At 44.4% G+C, this 24,770-nt stretch overlaps 1 protein-coding gene across 10 annotated transcripts in view; it reads left to right on the forward strand.

Moving 5' to 3' along the window:
* Positions 1-24,770, forward strand: part of RBFOX2 (RNA binding fox-1 homolog 2) — a 314,329-nt gene that overhangs the window by 228,830 nt on the left and 60,729 nt on the right. For 3 of the 10 annotated variants that reach the window (XM_069737173.1, XM_069737179.1, XM_069737175.1), the window contains one exon: positions 623-665. The exons of the other annotated variants lie outside the window; for them this stretch is intronic. In XM_069737173.1, the coding sequence (XP_069593274.1) occupies positions 623-665 (43 nt within the window). The remainder of the gene's footprint in view (positions 1-622; positions 666-24,770) is intronic. 10 annotated transcript variants of the gene reach the window in all.

Here is a 24,770-nt window from a genome sequence, read left to right on the forward strand (position 1 = left end):
TTAAACAAATACAAAGTTCGTTGTTGTGGTGGCAATGAGTATATTTTAGTTTGTTTTGAGGGTTTTAATACTGCATGCAATGGTGTTGGTCACCTCCCCGCTACCTTCTGATGCTCCGGCTCCAACATAACAAGGCTACCTACAAAGTGCTGCAGAACTGGGGTTGAAAGGCAAAAACAAAGTGTATATTTTAATAAGTTATCAAAATAAGATTCCTCATTCCTACAAGTGTAATTTTTTCTTTATTGTGCATTCATACACTTTTATATTTCCCTTGCTTTTGTGTGCCAAATCCCTCCTTCCATACTCTGGTCTTCTCTCCATATTTGCCTCCATTCCTAGCCTTCCCAAATTCTCTGCATTTCTATGCCTTCTTGGCAGGTGGAGGGTTTTAATCTATTTACAGTCAATCGTAAGATGCTTTGATTTACGATCTAGTATATGCTACAGGCTGGCTTGCTCCTTCCAAATCTCTGGGAGTGTGTGGGCTATTGAGTGAATGGGAAGAGGGCATGGTTTTAATTTTCAGTTTAATCCATTTCTTTCCACAGGTGTTACTCTTATCACATATTTTGGATCATTTGTTTGTCAGGGTTTCAATATTGTTTTTGTTCTGTTATAGACTAGTCTTACAGGAACCAATCTTAAACCCTAAACTACCTCAGGTAGGCGCCCTCCCACATGGCCTTTCTCCCCCTTTTTGCCAACCAATCAGAGTGCAGATTGCTGTGAGTCCAGATTTAAATTACTAACCCATAATTAATGCCTTGTTGGAGAAGGGAACAGAGCCTTTGAAATAATAAGCAGAAACAAAAGTACGCTCATTTGTGAAAGAAATCGACATGCTATGAATTTGAAGTAGGCTTTAGAACCATGATGAACTGGTTATTCCAATCAGTCTTGCTACAACATAGAATGAATCGCTGACATATATTGCATGTCTTGTCTGCACAAGCTCGCTACAGAGTTAACTGCTCTAGGTCTGATGTGAGGCCTTGCTTTTGATGCTTAATTATTACATTGGCAGTTTTGTCAGATGTTTCTTGGCTTTCCCAGATCTTGTGTGGTCTTCAGCTGCTTTGGGATAGAGAGGTTGTCCACTTCTTTATCATTGATAATCTATTCTAAGAATAGGTCATCAATGTCTGATTGGTCGGGGTCCGACACCCGGCACTCCCACCAATCAACTGTTCTTGGTGTCAACGGCCACCTGCCAGAAGTGCTTGATTGCAGAGCTGCTTGTTCTCAAGATAGTGGCTGAGGCAGGTACTACGCATCAGCCTCCTATTCAAATCCGTAGGAAACGGATGTGTAGTATCCTGCTGCGGCCACTATCATAAGACGAAACCGCTCAAGTAGCTCCAGCTAGCGGCCGCTGACACCGAGAACAGCTGATAGGCGGGGGTGTCTGGTGTCGTACCCCAGCCTTTTTAATGCATCCCTGGGTCTCCTGTGCCATAATGATGATTTTGAAGTATGTAAATAATTTTAAGGAATGACATGCAGTACAGTTTGCATTTCTTTCCTTTTTTATATTTTTACATTTATTGGTTTTTATATCCACTGTTTAATGCTATATTTATGTTCCTCTCTCGAGACATAACAAATCTGTTTTAATTTCACTGTGAGAGGCCATGCAAATCTTCACTTCTTGTTACTAGAAGGAGCAGTAATATCTTCTTGCTGGACTGATGCCATCCATAGCATTCCCCCTACTTAAAAATACTTTTAAAGTAACCCTCTAACTGACAGGGAGCCTGTCATCAGATTAATGCTGCACGAACCAGTAGGCAGCTTGGAGTATGAGTCAAACATACCTGGTTGAAATTGCGCAGCCAGTCTTTGATTCATGAATCTGATGACAGGTTTCCTTTAATCCTCATGTCCCAGTATTATAAATAGTTATATCACCACTCTAGCATGGAGTACTGCAAAGTACTGCAGTGCGCAGGTGCCGGGAAAGGTCAGAGAGGCCCAGCACCTGCGTACTGCAGTACTTTGCTCTGCCCTCAACAGGGCAGACAAAGTACACCTGCACTGGAGCCGCAGCGTGAAGACCAGAAGAGGACGTCATCTCATGAAGATGGGAGGCGCCGGACCAACAGCGGGAACGCCCCTGGGTGAGTATAATCGAACGTCTTTTTCTCATCTTTTAGGATACATCGGGGGCGTATCTACAGCATTCCAGAATTGAGCACACGTGAGCGCGGGCAACTGCAGGAAGCCAGCGGCTACGGCTAAGAGTGTGTCCGCTATTAAGAGAAATGAATATTCACTGCTCTCCACGCCCATGGGAGTGGAGAGCAGTGAATATTCATTTCTCTTTAGCAGTGGGCACAGGAGCAAGCCGCAGCGGCCGGCTCCTGCCTCCTGTGACCGTCTGTTCTGCCGCTCTCCCACCTTACCCATCCACAGCAGTTACATCCGGACTGGAAGATGCACCACTCATTTTCCTCCACATTTTTGGAGGAAAACAGTGCGTCTTGCAGTCCGAAAAATACGGTATTTGTTAGTTAATAGTATTTGCATTTTCTAACATTGTAATTGAGGTCTATATTTTTAGATCAGTTAAACATGTAGGTTTTAATGAATGTGCACTCATTTCATAACTGAGCATTTTGCTTTCAAAATTAAACACCAGGTGAGATTTTCACCAATCAATAAATTAAGTGTCTGTATATTATAAGATGGGCATTGTGGCTGTAGCACTGGGGCCCAAAGACAATATCTGCAAACAGTTTGTATGTTCTCCTTTTGTTTGGATTTCCTCCCACACTCTAAAAACATCCTGATAGGGAATTTAGATTGAGTGCCTATCAAGACTGATGATATCTGTAAAATACTGAGGAATTAATGGTGATATATAAGCATGTGTATGTGTTTGGAGATTTATATATGGTATATATTTTCATGTGCTCTCCCTATCAAAAACTGAAATTGTTTTGTTTCACACCTCTGCTACCCAACTCAGTCTAAAATTGCCATCAGTGTGTTGTTCTACCAGGACTCCCAAGAATTAAGCCCACCGGCTTTGGGTTATATTTGACTCTGATCTTTCCTTCACTCCCTATATCCGATCATTTCACCTGCATCTCAAAAACATTTCTACAATTCGACCTTTCCTTACCTTTAATTCTGAATTAGAGTAATCCTATTCGTTTTTGCATCTTCCCCTAGACTACTGAACCTCTTTACTAATCGTTCTCTCACTTGCTCAACTCTCCCGCCCAATCTTCCATGAATGCAGCAGCCCGGAACATGTTTCTGTTCAATTGCTACACTGATGTTGCCACAATATGCCAGTCTTTGCACTGGTTGCCCATCTGCTACAGAGTCCAATGTAAACTTATTACCCATGCACACAAAGCTTTCCGCATTTCTGCAATGCCTTACAGCTCCTCGCTTCTCTCGATTACCCAACCTGTCCTTTCCATTCCACTAATGACCGAAAACTACATACTCTATAATCCGAACCTCCCATTGTAGTGTCCAGTACTTCTCTTGTGCTTCACCAGTTTCCTGGAATCCACTACCCCAGACAATCTCGTTAATTCCCAGTATCCACAGTTTAATGCGTGCCCTAAAATGACATTTCTTTTGACCAACCTATGTGACACAAGTCACTAATAATTGTGACTTACTTTGAGGCTCGGTAGTCAAGAGGTCCAGGGTCAATACAAATAATATTCTTTTATATAGCGCCAACATATTTCTCAGCACTTTACAATTAATCAGGAACATATACAGACAATAAATTCAATACTAAGCAATTGCATTAGGAGTGAGAATCCTGCTGGCAAGCTTACTATCTACAAGGAAATAGGGGGGACACAATAGTTGAAAGTGCTTTCAGAAGCAGCAATTGTAAAAGCGATTTTCATATAAAGCTGCATGATCCGGTCATCAGCCAGTGTGCTTCAGTGCATTTATCGTGTGCAGTTATGTATATGGAGGGTGTGGAGACAGATGAATAGGAGAGAGTACCGTAGATTAGAAGGAGGGAACAGTGACTTGGGTTAGTAAGTTGAGGTGATGGACTTGTTTAAAAAGATGTGTTTTTTAAAGCACACTAAAAAAAATGGGGGCTAGATAAGTCGGATCATGTTGGGTAGTGCATTCCAGAGAACTGCTGCAGCACAGGAGAAGTCTTGGAGATGGAGGTGCAAGGTTCGAATTATGGAGGATGTTAGTCTTAGGTCAGTTTCATAATATAGGGAGCATGGAGGGCAAGGGATAGAGATGAGGGAGGAAATATAGGGTGGTTCAGAACTGTGGATGGCTTTGTGGGAGAGAAATGAGTTTACAGTATATTTTGTAGCGAATGGATACCCAGTGCAGTGAATGGCACAAGATGGAGGCTTCGGTGAAACGGCTGGACCGTCCTACTACTGCAGTAGTCCAGACAAGAGTGAATAAGAGACAGTAAGGGTACCGTCACACAGTGCAATTTTCATCGCTACGACGGCACGATTCGTGACGCTCCAGCATCGTAACAATATCGCTCCAGCGTCGTAGACTGCTGTCACACTTTGCAATGTACGACGCTGGAGCGATAATTTCATGACGTATGTGCGATGTAGAAGCCGTTGGTTACTATGCGCACATCGTATACGATATATGTTACACCATGCGATCATGCCGCCACAGCGGGACACTAGACGACGAAAGTTTCAAACGATCTGCTACGACGTACGATTCTCAGCGGGGTCCCTGATCGCAGGAGCGTGTCAGACACTGCGATATCGTAACTATATCGCTCGAACGTCACGAATCGTGCCGTCGTAGCGATGAAAATTGCACTGTGTGACGGTACCCTAAGAGTTTTAGCAGTTAGAAAGGTGAGAAAAGGTCAGATTTTGGAGATGTTTAAAATACAGGCAACAAGAGCGAGTGAGTGATCGGATATAGGGAATACAGGAAAGTTGAGTGTCAAATATAACCCCAAGACAGTGGGCGTGCTGCTTGGGATTTATGGTTGAAACCTCCAAGGTAATTTCAATGTCAGGTAAAGTTAGGTTAGTAGAAGGAGGAAACTCAGTTCAGTTTTGGGGAGATTCAGTTTCAGCTAGAGGGAAGAGATTGTTGGAGATAGCGGACAAACAATCCTTGGTTATTTTGTATTGAAGTGGGGGTGATGTCAGGGGAAGAAGTGTATAATTGGGCTTGTTATAGATTAATGGAAAAGACATGCGTAGTCGGGTAACAATCCAAGGTCAGAGTATCAGGAAGTTTGCGAATCAAGACAAAGGGGTAAATCAAACGGATGGTCAAATGTAAATCCAAGGTTGACAATGGAGATCCGAATACTACTCGAAGCCTACAGTCATGGACAAAAATTTTTTGAATGAGACAAATATTTTTCCAAAGTCTACTGCTTCATTTTTTCTAATGGCAATTTGCATATACTCCTGAATGTCAGAGTGATCAGCTTAACAGCAATTACTGTACTTGCAAAGTCAATATTTGCCCAGAAAATGAACTTTAACCCCCAAAACACATTTCAACATCATTGCAGTCCTGCCTTAAAAGGAGCAGCTAACATCGTTTTAGTTATTGATCCATTAACACAGGTGTGGGTATTGATGAGGACAGGGCTGGCGATCAATCAGTCATGATTAAGTAAGAATGACATCACTGGACACTTTAAAAGGAGGCTGGTGCTTGGTATCATTGTTTCTCTTCAGTTAACCATGGTTATCTCTAAAGAAACACGTGCAGCCATCATTGCACTGCACAAAAATGGCCTAACAGGGAAGAGTATCGCAGCTACAAAGATTGCACCTCAGTCAACAATCTATCGCATCATCAAGAACTTCAAGGAGAGCTTCCATTGTTGTCAAAAAGGCTCCAGGGCGCCCAAGAAAGACCAGCAAGCGCCAGGACCGTATCTTAAAACTGTTTCAGCTGCGGGATCGGACTAACAGCAATACTGAGCTTGCTCAGGAATGGCAGCAGGCTGGTTTGAGTACTTCTGCACGCACTGTGAGGCGGAGACTCTTTGAGCAAGGCCTGGTTTCAAGGAGGGCAGCAAAGAAGCCACTTCTCTCCAGAAAAAACATCAGGGACCGACTGATATTCTGCAAAAGGTACAGGGAGTGGACTGCTGAGGACTGGGGCAAAGTCATTTTCTCTGATGAATCCCCTTTTCGATTGTTTGGGACATGTGGAAAACAGCTTATTCGGAGAAGAGGTGAGCGCTACCACCAGTCTTGTCTCATGCCAACTGTAAAGCATCCTGAAACCATTCATGTGTGGGGTTGCTTCTCAGCCAAGGGAATCGGCTCACTCAGTCTTTCCTTAAAACACAGCCATGAATAAAGAATGGTACCAGAATGTCCTCCAAGAGCAACTTCTCCCAACCGTCCAAGAGCAGTTTGGTGCCCAACAATGCCTTTTCCAGCATGATGGAGCACCTTGCCATAAAGCAAAGGTGATAACTAAATGGCTCATGGAACAAAACATAGAGATTTTGGGTCCATGGCCTGGAAACTCCCCAGATCTTAATCCCATTGAGAACTTGTGGTCAATCATCAAGAGACGGGTGGACAAACAAAAACCAACAAATTCTGGCAAAATGAAAGCATTGATTATGCAAGAATGGACTGCTATCAGTCAGGATTTGGTCCAGAAGTTGATTGAGAGCATGCCAGGGAGAATTGCAGAGGTCTTGAAGAAGGGTCAACACTGCAAATATTGACTTGCTGCATTAACTCATTCTAACTGTCAATATAACCTATTGGTACTCATAATATGATTGCAATTATATTTCTGTATGTGATATAAACATCAGACAAACACTAATAAAAACCAGAGGGCAGCAGATCATGTGAAAATATAATTTTGGTGTCATTCTCAAAAATTTTGGCCATGACTGTAGAGTAAAAACACACACCACTTGAGCAAAGCTACAATTGGCAATGGTCTGACCGGTTTCAGAGTGCTAAATAGCCCTGTAATCAGAAGGAATGATGCCTAGAGGAGATCCCACAGTCCCAGCCAGACAGGACGGCTTAGCTGTCATTCACAATACTTGCATCTCTGCCTCGGATTGGGCAGTAGAGCAGTCACTTGCAGTCCTGACGGCTCCACAAACCCTCAGCTTATCACCTCACTAATTTATCTGATAATCCACAATTCCAATGTGTGTGTGTAAATATATGTGTATATATATATATATATATATATATATATATATATATATATATATATATATATATATATATATATATATATATATATATACACATATATATATATAATATCGTATATACTCGAGTATAAGCTGACCTCCCTAATTTTGCCACAAAAAACTGGAAAAACTTATTGACTCGAGTATAAGCCTAGGGTAGGAAATGCAGCAGCTACCGGTGAATTTCAAAAATAAAAATAAATGCTCCATACCGTTCATTATTGCCCCATAGATGCTCCACATAAAGCTGTGCCATATAGAATGCTCTGCACCGTTCATTATGGCCCCATAGATGCTCCATATAAAGCTGTGCCACATATAATGCTCTGCACCGTTCATTATGGCCCCATAGATGCTCCATATAAAGCTGTGCCATATGGAATGCTCTGCACCGTTCATTATGGCCCCATAGACGCTCCATATAAAGCTGTGCCATATATAATGCTCTGCACCGTTGATTATGGCCCCATAGATGCTCTTTATAAAGCTGTGCCCCATATAAATTGCTCTGCACCGTTGATTATATCCCCATAGATGCTCCTTATAAAGGTGTGCCATATAGAATGCTGCTGCTGCAATAAAAAAAAAAAAAATCACATACTCGCCTCTCTTCGCTCAATACGCCGGGGCTTTCACTATTTACCTGCTCCTCGTGCGGCTCCGTCTCCAGCACTGACGCTCAGCAGAGGGCGCGCACTGACTACGTCACCGTGCCCTCCGACCTCAGCGTCACTGCCAGAGGACGCTGGAGACGGACCCGCACCGGAGCGAGGAGCAGGTAAATATCGCGCAGTTGCTCCCCTCCCCGTATACTTACCTGCTCCTGGCGCGGTCCCTTCTTCTCCTGGCGCTGCATCTTCCTGTATTGAGCGGTCACAGTTACCGCTCATTTTCAGTTATGATTATGCGGCTCCACCCCTATGGGAGGTGGAGCCGCATATCCATTTCTGTAATGAGCGGTACCCGCTCAATACAGGAAGAAGATGCAGCGCTGGAAGAAGCAGGGACTGCAGGGACCGCGCCGGAGCAGGTAAGTATAACTAAACAGCCCCCGCTCCCCCTCCCTGCAAAATTGAGATTCTGTTTTGGCTATTATCTTAAGTCATGTGACGAGGCTCTTTAAAGGGTCAACATTGACTTGTAGGATTGCTACTTCCAATAGGTGGCCCTAGAGTTCTAGTTCCCTTCCTCTCTGCAGAGACAATTTGCATGTTTGGCATATTTCCCAGAGGAGCATTGCGGCTTTAAAGGGACTCTGTCACCTCAAATTGGTGGGATATTTAAATGACTTTTCACCTGTCCGATGGGCGGCGTTTCATCTTCATTTCTCCACCCCGCCCGTCCCTGTTGTCCGCAATATGTTGGTGAATTAGAGTACTTGTGCTCCATAGTTGTCACGTGCACAATGCAATCTTCGGTCGCGCACGCGCAGTATGCTTTGCCCAACTGCGGGAAAAGCCGAAAAGCATTACTGCGCATGCGCCCGTGCACTATGTCCCGCAACACAGCGAAATACTTCCGGGACATAGTGCGCGGGCGCATGCGCAGTAATGCTTTTCGGCTTTGCCCACAGTTGGTCAAAGCATACTGCACATGCTCGACCAAAGATTGCATTGCGCATGCGCCAACTCTGGAGCACAAGTACTCTTAATTCAGGGGTCCCCAACTCCAGTCCTCAAGGCCCACCAACATGTCATGTTTTCAGGATTTCCTTAGTCTTGCCCAGGTAATAATTGCATCACCTGTGCAATGCAAAGGAAATCCTGAAAACATGACCTGTTGGTGGGCCTTGAGGACTGGAGTTGGGGACCCCTGCTCTAATTCACTAACATATTGCGGACAACAGGGACGGGGTGGATAAATGAAGATGAAACGCCGCCTATCGGACAGGTAAAAAGTCATTTAAATATCCCGCCAATTTGAGGTGACAGAGTCCTTTTAAGTCTCCTCATCTCAGCATGTCAATCTCCGCAAGGAGAAACAATACTTATTGTGTGTTTGTATGTATGTGTATATCATCGGGTATTCTAGAATATGCATGTCCACGTAGTATATTGCACAGCCCACGTAGTATATTGCCCAGCCACGTAGTATATTGCCCAGCCACGTAGTATATTGCCCAGCCACGTAGTATATTGCCCAGTGACGTAATATATTGCCCAGCGACTTAATATATTGCCCAGCCACGTAGTATATTGCCCAGCACAGAGCCACGTAGCATAGAGACTTTAAAAAACAAAACAAAAAAAAAACATATACTCACCTTCCGAAGGCCCGTTGATGTCCTGCTATACTCGCCCTCCGCCGCCTTTCCCGCTCCTCGCCACGCTCCCGGGACCGCTCCATTGCAAGCTGCAGCTTCCGAATCCGGTCCCATTTGATTAATAAAAGTATGTGTTCATGGAAAACACAATTGTCTGGGTGACCCTAAACTTTTGAACGGTAGTGTAATTTTTATTTTATCTTTAATTTTCAGAAGGATAACAAGAGAAAATGGACCCCAAAATTGTGCAACTTCTCTTGTGTACAAAGATACCCCATATGTTTGGGAAAACCACTGCTTGGGTGAATGGCAGGGCTCGCATGGCAAGAAGCACCGTTTGATTTTTTTTAACACAAAATTGGCTGGAATCGAGAGCGGGCCCCATGTCACACTTGGAGAGCCCCTGATGTGCCTAAACAGTGAAAACCCCACAACATACCCTATTTTGAAAACTAGACCCCTCAAGGAACTTAACTAGATATGGTGTGAGGACGTTGAGCCAGGGAAATATTAAAAAAAATCACTTTTTCCCACAAAAATGATCATTTAGCCCCATTTTTAAAATTTGTTACAGGGGTACCATGAGAAAATGAAACCAAAAATTTGTCATTTTTTTATTAGTACACTGATGCCTCATATGTGGGAGATAACTACTGTTTGGGCGCACATCAGGGCTCAGAAGGGCAGGAGTGACATTTTGGAATGCAGACTTTAATGGAATGGTCTGTGGGCGTTGTTACGTTTGCAGAGCACCTCAAGTGCCTAAACAGTAGAAACCCCACACAAGTAAACCTATGTTGGAATTGAACTAGTGTTTTCCTGGTATGTTATGTTTTTTAATGTAGTGGCATGTATGTAAATTATGTAGTGTGCATCAGCTTGGCGTACGTGCGTTGTGTAGTCCAAGTCAAAAATAAATTTAGTAGTCCATGGATGTGTGATACAGTTTGAAGCATTCTTGTATACACAGGCCAGGTTTGTCGGGGCAGGTGTCACATTGATAAGTGATGCCCTTCCGTATCTCCCTTTCTGTAACACATGCAGCACCTCTTTTGCAACCTTCCCCTTTTTTGTGCTTTGAGGGACCTCCCCAGGGAAATGTTGGCCTGGTAGAATACGCACACCTTCAGTTCTGTGGCCCGCTCTTTCCGGATCTCCAAACATTAGGGCCTTTATTACAACCTCCTGGAATTGATGGTATGGCCCTGTCTGGCCTCCATATTGTGATTGCACAAAAGCGTTGTGCATTGCCATCTGTACGATGTGCACGGCCAGCTTCTTGTACCACACCTTGGCTTTTCTCATGGCACTGGAGGACTTGATCTGAGAGATCAGCTTCCCCCATGTTCTTGTTCTACTCCAGTATACAGTCTGGTCTGGTGGCCTGTGTAGAGGTATCTCGTGCAGTGCTGGGGGTTCTGCCATCACCATGTATGGTGGACAAGAATAACTCATCCCTCTTGTACTTGATCAGCAGCATGTTGTTGCTACATTCGACTATCACCCTTTCTGAGCAGTTGCCCGATTAGCGTCTTAGGGTACCGTCACACAGTGGCATTTTGATCGCTACGACGGCACGATTTGTGACGTTCCAGCGATATATCCGTGACGTTCCAGCGATCTCGCTGTGTCTGACACGCTCCTGCGATCAGGGACCCCGCTGAGAATCGTACGTCGTAGCAGATCGTTTGAAACTTTCTTTCGTCGTCTAGTGTCCCGCTGTGGTGGCATGATCGCATGGTGTAACAAAGGTGTGCACGATATTGTATACGATGTGCGCATAGTAACCAATGGCTTCTACATCGCACATACGTCATGAAATTATCGCTCCAGCGTCGTACATTGCAAAGTGTGACAGCAGTCTACGACGCTGGAGCGATATTGTTACGATGCTGGAGCGTCACGGATCGTACCGTCGTAGCGATCAAAATGCCACTGTGTGACGGTACCCTTAGAGAGGCCTTTTAGTATAATAGTTATCACCATAGAGGTGATGACCCTGATCCAGCAGTGGGTGCACCAAATCCCACACACTTTTCCCACTCCCACAGAGGGGGCCTTCAGGGAGTTCAAGCCGGGTGTCCTTCCCTTGATAAACTCTAAACTCACACACTTTGTACAGCTTAATTCCGTACATGGCCTTCTTACTGGGCAGGTTTTGCTGGAGTCCAAGCAAAGAGAAACGTGAACTGCACTAGAGAGAAATTATTTCCACACTCTGTGTTCAGAATATGGTTCTCTATTTAACTGAATGTCATACAGCATATTTAACAGGTTTGTGGTGCTCAGCAAAAAACAAATACATGTCAAAATTCCAATATTAAGAAAGATTTGTGGCACTCACCATGTTGAAGCAATTTTCAAAAGACCTTTATGGTGCAGGAATTAGAATTAGACGTGGAGGCTAGGGAGGAATGCGGGGAGTGCAGGAATGGAGGACATCCGTTTTGCTTGTTACAGCTTCAATGGGTCCAGGTCTGATTTGGACGAGTCCTAGCCATGCGGAACATAGGAGTGTTACACAAAGCCTCAACACTCCAATATTGCCTAAATTTTGCCTTTTTCACTATCCCCATGTGAAGGACAAGGCCCCAAACATCATAATTTCTAATGTCTACAGGAGTCTAGTAAGAAAATTATGCAGGATTGTTTTGTGACAATAAATTCTGGATGTTCAAATTTGTTTGGGCCACCATGAGGTTTACAAAAGAAAAATACTGAGAGAGAAAAAACTACCATATATACTCGAGTATAAGCTGACCCCCCCCCCCCCCCTCCCTAATTTTGCAACAAAAAACTGGGAAAACTTATTGACTCGAGTATAAGCCTAGGGTGGAAAATGCAGCAGCTACCGGTAAATGTCAAAAATAAAAAATAGATACCAATAAAAGTAAAATTAATTGAGACATCAGTAGGTTAAGTGTTTTTGAATATCCATATTGAATCAGGAGCCCCATATAATGCTCCATACAGTTCATGATGGACCCTATAAGATGCTCATACAAATTAGGCCCCATATAATGCTCCATGCAGTTCTTTATGGCCCCATAGATGCCCTATATAATGCTCCATGCAGTTCTTTATGGCCCCATAGATGCCCTATATAATGCTCCATGCAGTTCTTTATGGCCTCATAGATGCCCCATATAATGCTCCATGCAGTTATGGCCCCATAGATGCCCCATATAATGCTCCATGCAGTTCTTTATGACCCCATAGATGCCCCAATATAATGCTCCATGCAGTTCTTTATGGCCCCATGTAATGTTCCATATAATGCTCCATGCAGTTCTTTATGGCACCATAGATGCTCCATATAATGCTCCATGCAGTTATGGCCCCATAGTTGCTCCATATAATGCTCCATGCAGTTATGGCCCCATAGATGCCTCATAGACGCTCCATGCAGTTCTTGCCATGCATTGTGCCACATATAATGCTGCTGCACTAAAAAAAAAAAAAAAAAAAGACATGCTCACCTCTCGTCGCTGCTCCTCGGCGTCCCGTCTCTCCGCTCTGACTATTCAGGCAGAGGGCGGCGCGCACACTAATACGTCATCGCGCCATCTGACTTGAACAGTCAGTGCAGAGGCGGCGGTGGAACGCGGAAAGGTGAGTATGACCTATTCACCTGCTCCTGGCGCGGTCCCTGCATGTCCCACGTCTCCGGGAGCGGCCGCTTCTTCCTATGGGAGTGGAGTCCATATTCATTACTTTAATGAGTGGTACCAGTGACCGCTGAACAGGGGAAGAAGCTACCGTGCCCGAAGACCGTGGGACATGCGGGGACCGCGTCAGGAGCGCTGGGAGCAGGTGAGTATTTGACAGGCGTCACTCCCCCTGAAACCCGCCAACCCCCCCCCCCCCCCCCGCCTTCCATGACTCGAGTATAAGCCAAGAGGGTAACTTTCAGCCCATTTTTGGGGGCTGAAAATCTCGGCTTATACTCGAGTATATACGGTATTTCTATGAGGACGTGGTGTCAAATTGGATTTCTTATTTATCCTCAAAATCAGGAACCAGTGGCTCATAATCTTTGGCAGGTGAGGTCCATACAGGGTCAAACTGTGGGCTCTGGTTCATTTTCTGCCCTGGGGAGTCTGGCAGTTCAGCATCACTTGAGGATGAGGAGTAGGATAAAAAATAAAGGAAGGTGGCATCCTCTCCCTCACTGTCAAGTGTTGGAGGCAAGGAAAGCTTATGCCTCCTCCGCTGAATAGTGTTTGGGATGATGTTTTTTCTTTCACGTATGTATGAGTGTGTGCACCAAATTTTATTCAGTTATGTGAGTGCTTGGTGCAAACTTTTTTTTTTTTTAATATATATAATTTAGAACAGCCATAGGAAGCACGCATGGATGTGATTTTATTTTTTCCCGCCCTGACACTTCATTCAGTAAAAAATACTGTAATAAACGACGATTACTACATTCTATTTTTACTGTCCCTAATCTAATCCCATCAACTAATCTAAAGGATATTTTACTTGATTCTTTTTTCAACAACAAAAAAACAGGAGGCCAGGTCAGTGTTGATTGTCACCGACCAGCTCGACAGCTGTAGGACATACGCACAGATGTGGTGCAAACGGGGAAAAAAAAAGTCCTTGCCAAAAACGAGCACAGGTGTTAACCAGTGGTGTACGTCTGCTCAGCAGCTGTAGGATGCACACACGGAGTGTGGAAAATCAGTTATTGTGTCACTGATCAACACTCGGTGGTTGCAGGACGCACAAACCAAAAATGCCAAAAATTGAGTGATCGAGTGCTGATCAGCACACGGCGGCAGAAGGGTGGGGTGGCGAGAGGTAGAAAAGGTGGGGGGGGGGGGGAGACTGATTGGGGTAGATTAGATAAGATCAGAAAGGATCAAGGAGGGATCAGGAACTCTTCTTTCTTCAGCAGGAGCGCAGGTAAATAGCAGCAAGAATTGTGATGTCACAGGTTTCTGTGGCACCAGAAGGGCCAGCACAGAGGGACAGTGACCGCCCTGTACAAATCCACAGCTAGAATTATTATTTATTATTATAGCGCCATTTATTCCACGGCGCTTTACATGTTGGTAAGTAAGCATCATAGGCACTCAGTGATTGCTATGCAGACAGCAGACGTCTCATCACCACTGATGCATCTATGGTCTCCTGGGGTCTGCCAGCATATTAGAGCCACTAGGCACTAGCAGATCCAAGTCGTCTCCTGGGGTTGGCCAGTATAGTAGCGCCACTAGGCCCTAGCAGATCCAAGTCGTCTCCTGGGGTCTGCCAGCATAGTAGAGCCACTAGGTCCTAACAGATCCAAGCCGTCTCCTGGGGTCTGCCAGCATAGTAGAGCCACTAGGCACTAGCAGATCCAAGTCGTCTCCTGGGGTTGGCCAGTATAGTAGCGCCACTAGGCCCTAGCTGATCCAAGTCGTCTCCTGGGGTCTGCCAGTATAGTAGAGCCCTAGCAGATCCAAGTCGTCTCCTGGGGTCCGCCAGCATAGTAGAGCCACTAGGTCCTAGCAGATCCAAGCCTTCTCCTGGGGTCTGCCAGCATAGTAGAGCCACTAGGTCCTAGCAGATCCAAGTCGTCTCCTGCGGTCCGCCAGCATAGTAGAGCCACTAGGTCCTAGCAGATCCAAGTAGTCTCCTGGGGACCGCTGTACCAGTGGTGTGGGGCACAGCCAGGGTTTCCCCTGTAACTGGGTCTTCTGTTGATGTTAAAAAGATGAGTAATTTTGGCCCATTCAGGCTTGCTCAATGAGGTGTTAAATTAGAAAGGCAGAAGCTGCCTTGTATAGATATATTGTAGATATTCTAATGTAACGCGGTTAAATCTTCAAGCTATAACATGAATTTGTCCATATAATGAAGAGAAAAAAGGGTGTTACAGGACCCGTAGAAGCACAAGGGAGCGTGAAACGGCCGTCGTCCGATTTTTTTATTTATTTTTTTTCCCCCTCCCGTTCTACACACACACACACACACACACACACACACACACACAAACTACACACACACACACACACCCACACACGATGTTTTAAATCATCACAATAAAGATTGGATTTTAGAAACTGTGAGTGCCACACTTTTTTCTCTTCAGTATATGGATTTATGCAATTGTTTACAGGGTTTGGCACCCGTGAATCGGAAAGGGCGGTGTATTTGATGTTGTAATCGCAGACAGTGGATATTTGGACTCCGGTGTTGCAGCGGTGCAGGATTCTTTCTTCTATATTATTGATTCTACAACATGAATTTGCAGTGCTCTATTTCAGGAAAAACAAAACTTTGGGGCTTATTTGTCAAAGCTCTTACATGAGAAAACTGGCATAAAAGCTTTGAAAAGTCTCTAAATATTTGCACAACGGAGTATTTTGCAAAAAAAATTGCATCATTTTCCATTTTTCTTGCCAGATAGGATCTCTTCTGCCAAAATAGGTGGCACTATGGGGGTGGGACTGAGCATGGTCACACCCGCCCCATCAAATTCATCAAGTGACAATGTTTTTTACCCAGAAATGCTACTCTATTCTAACTGGAGTAGCCTTTTTGGTGCGAGACATGCCACTCAGAGTCCCTGAATTTATTAAGTGGCGTGCACCTCTTAATGACTTTGTCGTGCACTCCAGCAAGGCTTGTGTAGCACAAGCATGCGCTATGACCGCCTTGATGAATTGGCCCCATTGTTCTTTAAAGTTTGCTTTCAAATTGTCATCTGCTGCCATTTTGTTCCTTCTCCAGTTTGGCGTAGTAACTAACTACTTGTGATGTTTCTAACAGTAAAATAGGTCAACACTGAAAGATTAACCTCACATTGACATCCTAACTACCTTCTTAAAGTAGCACTCCAGGTTTTTTTTCTTTTTTTTTTTTAATTTTTACTTCATCATTTCACTTGTCCCCGTTATATAGAGTTCAGCTTGTATTAGTTTTTATGTAGTTGTAACTCTATCTGGAAATTCATGGTATATTTCTCTTCAGTTAGGTCATATGATCACATGATGGCCCCCGATCACATTGCATGTATCATGCTCGGAGGGTCACCATTTCAGTTCTTCTATGGTGAAATGGCATGTACAACATATTTCCTCCAGGGAGAGCAGCAAATCTCACAGCTAGTGTCCTGGGTCTGCCTCTGTACACGGATATCGCATTGACTTGTATAAGAGACTATAGCGGAGGACGAGGATAAGCACACTTACCGCTGCAAGCAGTGGTAGTACTGGCTCTAGCAGTTCATGTGATGCTGTGCTGAAGCATCACAGGCTTTATAGCAGAGCTCAGTGGGAATGCTGATATCTGTAAAGTGCTGTGGAATTAATGGTGCTATAACGCCTCCTTCACACGTCCTGGAAAATCCAGTACCGGAGATAACCATGTCTGTGTGGGAACCGTGAATCCATTGTTCCCTGTAATAAAATAAAAATAAAAAACAATATCCCTCACCTGTCTGAAGTTGAAAAAAGTGTCCCTGGGTCCTATAAGAGCACTGCAGTAGAAAAGCCGCTACTCTGTCGAGGGTATGGCAGCGGAAAACGCAGAATCGCTGACAGAAGCGGTCAGTGACCACACTGTGCCAGCAGAGATCTGTCCTGCGCAGAAAGGGCAGGTACTTAGCAACTACTTGCCTGTCAGCTCATAGGCCCACAGCAAAATATTAATACAGTCCTGGATAACCCTACAACCCTCTTAATCAGAGGGCACAACACCTACTATCACATGTTCTGATACTAGTAAATGTGCGCTTCAAGGTTCCTACCATTGCAGTTTCCACCCTCACCCGCCATCCCCCAGTGACCAGATTTATGGTTTTGCTGAGTATTAGGAAGCATGAAGACAGTGTTGCTTATCACTTTATATTGTTAATGGTGAGTGTCTAATAGTATATTAATGGTGGGGTACATATCTGTATTTCGGGGGGGTTGGGCACATGTATGTATCCTTACAGTGATAAGTGTGACATTGGCAGAAATACCCCATTAACACGAAGTCCCAGGGTATTTCTGCCAATGTCACACTTATCACTGTAAGGAAAAATAGATCACCTAATTTAGATTCACTGAAAAGGGATTTACATTAAAGCTTTTAACTTATGTTTAATTAAATAACTCCAAATATTACTGCATAAATCCACTGCATATGTCAAAACCCAGTATAATATCCTGGAAGTGACTCTAATATAATAAAAACAATAGTTTGTTTTTAGATCAGTCTCCAATTCGCAGATCTAGAGTAGATTAGTTGTCTCAGGTGTTTGGTCTCCATGTGTTTTGTCTTCCCTATTACTCAGACTCCTAATCCGTAGACACTATAGATTTAATATGAGACTAATATTCAATAAAGGACACGTGAGGCCAGTGTATAGTGGACAATGTCCTGCACGGAGCTTACAGGTTCTGAGTGACCGCAATGGATGGAAAGACAAATTATGTAAGTCGAGAGTACTTTGTCAATCTAGTCCCTACATTAAAATATGGGACAAACATCTATTCCAAAATAGCGCATCCGGATAGAACACACAGGCTCAACCTACAGTGGTGTAACTGTGAATGCCCCGATCACTACTATCAAGAGTCTTCCAATTTATACAGGGTAAACACACTCCCACTTATATTTCCATATTGAGACCACCTATTTTCATTTTGATCCCTGCAAACACTAGTCTCTATATTCCACTATCTTGTATTCTTATTGAAATATTATAATTTCTATTCCCTGAAAGGCACTTCCATCCAGGTGTATAGCACTCTGTGTCAGCACTGCAGCCTAAAGCATATTGCACTGTGCCCCATATTAAATATTAGGTTTTCTTTGAGTGCTGGAAGTAGTCCACGTAATAAGACTGTGGTTCTGCATGCACAGCACAGTGTAGCAAATGGCTTTGCTCAGTCATGGCCATCCGTGACGTCTAAAGCCTCTTTCACACTTCCTTCTTTTGTCTTACGTCGAAATCCATTGAGTTTTGAAAAAACAGGATCCTGCAAATTTTTCTGCAGGATCCTGTTTTTTTCCCATAGACTTGTATTCGCGACGGATGGTAACAGATCGCCATCCGTTTCATCCGTCGTGCACTGGATCCGTCGGAAAATAGCGGTCCGTCGTGGAGAGAAAACGTTCAGAGGAACTTTTTTCTACACTTCGGAAAATTGGTCAGCGACAGGTCCTGCGATTGATCCTTACGGAGATTCCCTTTAACCCCTTCCCGACCTTTGACGCACTGTATGCGTCATGAAAACCTGTGCCAATCCAACCTGTGACGCAGCATATGCGTCATGGCCGGATTGGGCTCCTGCAGGCAGGGTGAAAGGGTTAACTGTAATTTCACCCAGCCTGCAGGGACAGGGGGAGTTGTACTTGAGCCCAGGGGGGGTGGCTTCACCCTCCCCTGGCTACGATCGCTCTGATTGGCTGTTGAAAGTGACGTTTCACTTTCAATCAGAGCGATAGTAATATTTCACCAATGAAAATTGGTGAAATATTACAATCCAGCCATGGCCGATGCTGCAATGGCATCAGCCATGGCTGGAGATCGTGATCTGACTCCCCCACCGCCACCGATCGCCTCTCCTCCGGTCCTCCGTCCTGTCAAATGCTCTCATCCGCTCCCCTCCGTCCTCCTGTCCCCCTCCCCCCCACCCTCATACTTACCGACCTGTGTCCCTCCCGGTGTCCGTCCGTCTGTTCGATGGGCGCCGCCATCTTCCAAAATGGCGGGTGCATGCGCAGTGCGCCCGCCGAATCTGCCGGCTGGCAGATTCGTTACAGGTACATTTTGATCGCTGTGATAGAACCTATCACAGCGATCAAAATTAAAAAAAAAATAATAAATAAACCCCCCCTTTATCACCCCCATAGGTAGGGAAAAAAATTAAATAAAGAAGAAATTTTTTCTTTTTTTTTTTCTTTTGCCCCACTAGGGTTGGGGTTAGTTCACACTGCGTCTAAGCAGTCCATTAGATGGACTACGTTACACCACTGCATAAACGCGGTATAACGTAGTCCGTTACGGCCGCCAATGACAGCAATGTCGGACGCATCACTAGCGCACGCCCACAATGGGCGTACGCTAGGGATGTGCCGTCATTGAGTGACGGACCCGGAGACGTGGGCTACAGCGTTTCCGGGTCCGTCACTGCTAGCGCAGATAGAGCTAGCAGATGCTCTATCTGCGCTAGCGCGATGCAAACGTCTGCACTTGCGCTAGCAGCAGCCCGTTAGCGTATGTGCTGAAAGGGCTGCTGCTAATGCAATGTGAACCTGGCCTTAGGGTTACGGCTAGAATTAGGGTTAGAACTAGGGTTAGGGTTAGAATTAGGCTTTGTGCACATGGTGCGGATTTGGCTGCGGATCTGCAGCAGATTTGGCTGCGGATCCGTAGCAGTTTTCCATCAGGTTTACAGTACCATGTAAACCTATGGAAAATCAAATCCGCTGTGCCCATGGTGCGGAAAATACCACGCGGAAACGCTGTGTTGTATTTTCCGCAGCATGTCAATTCTTTGTGCGGATTCCGCAGCGTTTTACACCTGTTCCTCAATAGGAATCCACAGGTGAAATCCGCACAAAAAACACTGGAAATCCGCAGGTAAAATGCAGTGCCTTTTACCTGCGGATTTTTCAAAAATGGTGCGGAAAAATCTCACACGAATCCGCAACGTGGGCACATAGCCTTAGGGCTAGGGTTGGAAATAGGGTTAAGATTAGGCTGTGGTTAGGGTTATGGTTAGGGTTAGGGGTGTGTTGGGGTTAGGGTTGGGATTAGGGTTAGGGTTGGGATTAGGGTTATGGCTAGAGTTGGGATTAGGGTTAGGGGTGTGTTGGGGTTAGTGTTGGAGTTAGAATTGAGGGGTTTCCACTGTTATGGCACATCAAGGGTCTCCAAACGCAACATGGCGCCACCATTGATTCCAGTCAATCTTGCATTCAAAAAGTCAAATGGTGCTCCCTCCCTTCCGAGCCCTGACGTGCGCCCAAACAGTGGTTTACCCCAACATATGGGGTACCAGCATACTCAGGACAAACTGGGCAACAATTATTAGGGTCCAATTTCTCCTGTTACCCTTGTGAAAATAAAAAATTGCTTGCTAAAACATAATTTTTGAGGAAAGAAAAATGATTTTTTATTTTCACGGCTCTGCGTTGTAAACTTCTGTGAAGCACTTGGGGGTTCAAAGTGCTCAGCACATAACTAGATAGGTTCCCTGGGGGTCTAGTTTCCAAAATATGGTCACTTGTGGGGGGTTTCTACTGTTTAGGCACATCAGGGGCTCTGCAAATACAACATGATGCCCGCAGACCATTACATCAAGTCTGCATTTCAAGTCACTACTTTTCTTCTGAGCCCCGACGTGTTCCCAAACAGTGGTTTACCCCCACATATTGGGTATCGGTGTACTCAGGACAAACTCTGCAACAACTTTTGGGGTCCAATTTCTCCTGTTACTCTTGTGAAAATAAAAAATTGTGGGCTAAAAAATAATTTTTGAGGAAAGAAAAATGTATTTTTTATTTTCACGGCTCTGCGTTATAAACTTCTGTGAAGCACTTGAGGGTTTAAAGTGGTCACCACACATCTAGATTAGTTCCTTGGGAGGTCTAGTTTCCAAAATGGGGTCACATGTGGGGAAGCTCTAATGTTTAGGCACACAGGGGCTCTCCAAACATGACATTGTGTCAGCTAACGATTGGAGCTAATTTTTCTTTCATAAAGTCAAATGGCGCTCCTTCCCTTCCGAGCCCTACTGTGTGCCCAAACAGTGGTTTACCCCCACATGTGAGGTATCCATGTACTAAGGAGAAATTGCCCAATACATTTTAGGATCCATTTTATCCTGTTGCCCATGTGGACATGAACAAATTGAGGCTAAAAGAAATTTTTTGTGAAAAAAAAGTACTGTTTCATTTTTACAGATCAATTTGTGAAGCACCTGGGGGTTCAAAGTGCTCACTATGCATCTAGATAAGTTCCTTCGGGGGGTCTAGTTTCCAAAATGGGGTCACATGTGGGGAAGCTCCAATGTTTAGGCACACAGGGGCTCTCCAAACGCGACATGGTGTCCGCTAATGATTGGAGCTAATTTTTCATTCAAAAGTCAAATGGCGCTCCTTCCCATCCGAGCCTTGCCGTGTGCACAAACAGTGGTTTGTGACCACATATGAGGTATCAATGTACTCAGGAGAAATTGCCCAACACATTTTAGGATCCATTTTATCCTGTTACCCATGTGAAAATGAAAAAATTGAGGCTAAAAGAAATTTTTTGTGAAAAAAAAAGTACTGTTTCATTTTTACGGATCAATTTGTGAAGCACCTGGGGGTTCAAAGTGCTCACTATGCATCTAGATAAGTTCCTTGGGGGGGGTCTAGTTTCCAAAATGGGGTCACGTGGGGGGGCTCCAATGTTTAGGCACACAGGGGCTCTCCAAACGTGACATGGTGTCCGCTAAAGATTGGAGCCAATTTTTCATTGAAAAAGTCAAATGGCGCTCCTTCCCTTACGAGCCCTGTCGTGTGCCCAAACAGTGGTTCCCCCCCACATATGGGGTATCGGTGTACTCAGGACAAATTGTACAATAACGATTGGTGTCCAGTTTCTCTTTTTACCCTTGGGAAAATAAAAAAAATTGTTGCTAAAACATCATTTTTGTGACTAAAAAGTTAAATGTTCATTTTTTCCTTCCATGTTGCTTCTGCTGCTGTGAAGCACCTGAAGGGTTAATAAACTTCTTGAATGTGGTTTTGAGTACCTTGAGGGGTGCAGTTTTTAGAATGGTGTCACTTTTGGGTATTTTCAGCCATATAGACCCCTCAAACTGACTTCAAATGTGAGGTGGTCCCTAAAAAAAATGTTTTTGTAATTTTCGTTGTCAAAATGAGAAATCGCTGGTCAACTTTTAACCCTTAAAACTTCCTAGCTAAAAAAGAAATTTGGTTCCAAAATTGTGCTGATGTAAAGTAGACATGTGGGTAATGTTATTTATTAACTATTTTGTGTCACATTACTCTCTCGTTTAACAGAATAAAAATTCAAAATTTGAAAATTGCTAAATTTTCAAAATTTTAGCCAAATTTCCATTTTTTTCACAAATAAACGCAAAAATTATCGAACTAAATTTACCACTAACATGAAGCCCAATACATCGGCTTTGAAAGCTGTAAAGCTGCTAAAAGTGGTTAAAAGAAGTGTACACCTATCCTTATGGTCTTTACCTGGGGGGCAATCATAGGCGAGATAGGATCAACCTAGCGCATACTTCTTAAAGAAATGGCGAGAGAGTATGCAATTGCTACAGGATCACCGTATAAAAATAATTTTTATTAACCCCTCTGTGACCTTAGACGTACTATCCCGTCGAGGTGCCCTGGGCTTATCTGACCCTGGACGGGATAGTACGTCATAGCCGATCGGCCGCGCTCACGGGGGGAGCGCGGCCGATCGCGGCCGGGTGTCAGCTGCTTATCGCAGCTGACATCCGGCACTATGTGCCAGGAGCGGTCACGGACCGCCCCCGGCACATTAACCCCTGGCACACCGCGATCAAAGATGATCGCGATGTGCCGGCGGTGCAGGGAAGCACCGCGCAGGGAGGGGGCTCCCTGCGGGCTTCCCTGAGCCCCCCGCAGCAACGCGATGTGATCGCGTTGCTGCGAGGGTCTCCTCACCTCCCTCCCTGCTCGAGCCCCGGATCCAAGATGGCCGCGGATCCGGGTCCTGCAGGGAGGGAGGTGGCTTCACAGAGCCTGCTCAGAGCAGGCACTGTGAAGCAGCCTGCACTCATATCAGATCAGTGATCTGACAGAGTGCTGTGCAAACTGTCAGATCACTGATCTGTGATGTCCCCCCCTGGGACAAAGTAAAAAAGTAAAAAAAAAATTTTCCAAATGTGTAAAAAAAAAAAAAAAAAAAATATTTCAAAATAATGAAAAAAAAAAAAAAATATTATTCCCATAAATACATTTCTTCATCTAAATAAAAAAAAAAAACCAATAAAAGTACACATATTTAGTATCGCCGCGTCCGTAACGACCCGACCTATAAAACTGTCCCACTAGTTAACCCCTTCAGTAAACACCGTAAGAAAAAAAAAAAAAAAACGAGGCAAAAAACAACGCTTTATTATCATACCGCCGAACAAAAAGTGGAATAACACGCGATCAAAAGGACAGATATAAATAACCATGGTACCGCTGAAAGCGTCATATTGTCCCGCAAAAAAAGAGCCGCCATACAGCATCATCAGCAAAAAAATAAAAAAGTTATAGTCCTGAGAATAAAGCGATGCAAAAATAATTATTTTTTCTGTAAAATAGTTTTTATCGTATAAAAGCACCAAACCATAAAAAAATGATATAAATGAGGTATCGCTGTAATCGTACTGACCCGAAGAATAAAACTGATTTATCAATTTTACCAAACGCGGAACGGTATAAACGCCTCCCCCAATAGAAATTCATGAATAGCTGGCTTTTGGTCATTCTTCCTCACAAAAATCGGAATAAAAAGCGATAAAAAAATGTCACGTGCCCAAAAATGTTTTCAATAAAAACGTCAACTCGTCCCGCAAAAAACAAGACCTCACATGACTCTGTGGACCAAAATATGGAAAAATTATAGCTCTCAAAATGTGGTATTGCAAAAAATATTTTTTGCAATAAAAAGGGTCTTTCAGTGTGTGACGGCTGCCAATCATAAAAATCCGCTAAAAAACTCGCTATAAAAGTAAATCAAACCCCCCTTCATCACCCCCTTAGTTAGGGAAAAATAAAAAAAAATGTATTTATTTCCATTTTCCCATTAGGGCTAGGGTTAGGGCTAGGGTTAGGGTTAGGGCTAGGGTTAGGGCTAGGGTTAGGGCTAGGGTTAGGGCTAGGGTTAGGGTTAGGGTTAGGGCTAGGGTTAGGGCTAGGGTTAGGGCTAGGGCTAGGGTTAGGGTTAGGGCTAGGGTTAGGGCTAGGGTTAGGGTTAGGGCTAGGGTTAGGGCTAGGGTTAGGGCTAGGGTTAGGGCTAGGGCTAGGGTTAGAGCTAGGGTTAGGGCTAGGGCTAGGGTTAGGGCTAGGGTTAGGGCTAGGGTTAGGGTTGGGGCTACAGTTAGGGTTGGGGCTAAAGTTAGGGTTAGGGTTTAGATTACATTTACAGTTGGGAATAGGGTTGGGATTAGGGTTAGGGGTGTGTCAGGGTTAGAGGTGTGGTTAGGGTTACCGTTGGAATTAGGGTTAGGGGTGTGTTTAGATTAGGGTTTCAGTTATAATTGGGGGGTTTCCACTGTTTCGGCACATCAGGGGCTCTCCAAACACGACATGGCGTCCGATCTCAATTCCAGCCAATTCTGCGTTGAA

Source organism: Ranitomeya imitator, chromosome 8 (assembly GCF_032444005.1).
Source record: "Ranitomeya imitator isolate aRanImi1 chromosome 8, aRanImi1.pri, whole genome shotgun sequence".
NCBI classification, from domain to species: Eukaryota; Metazoa; Chordata; class Amphibia; order Anura; family Dendrobatidae; genus Ranitomeya; species Ranitomeya imitator.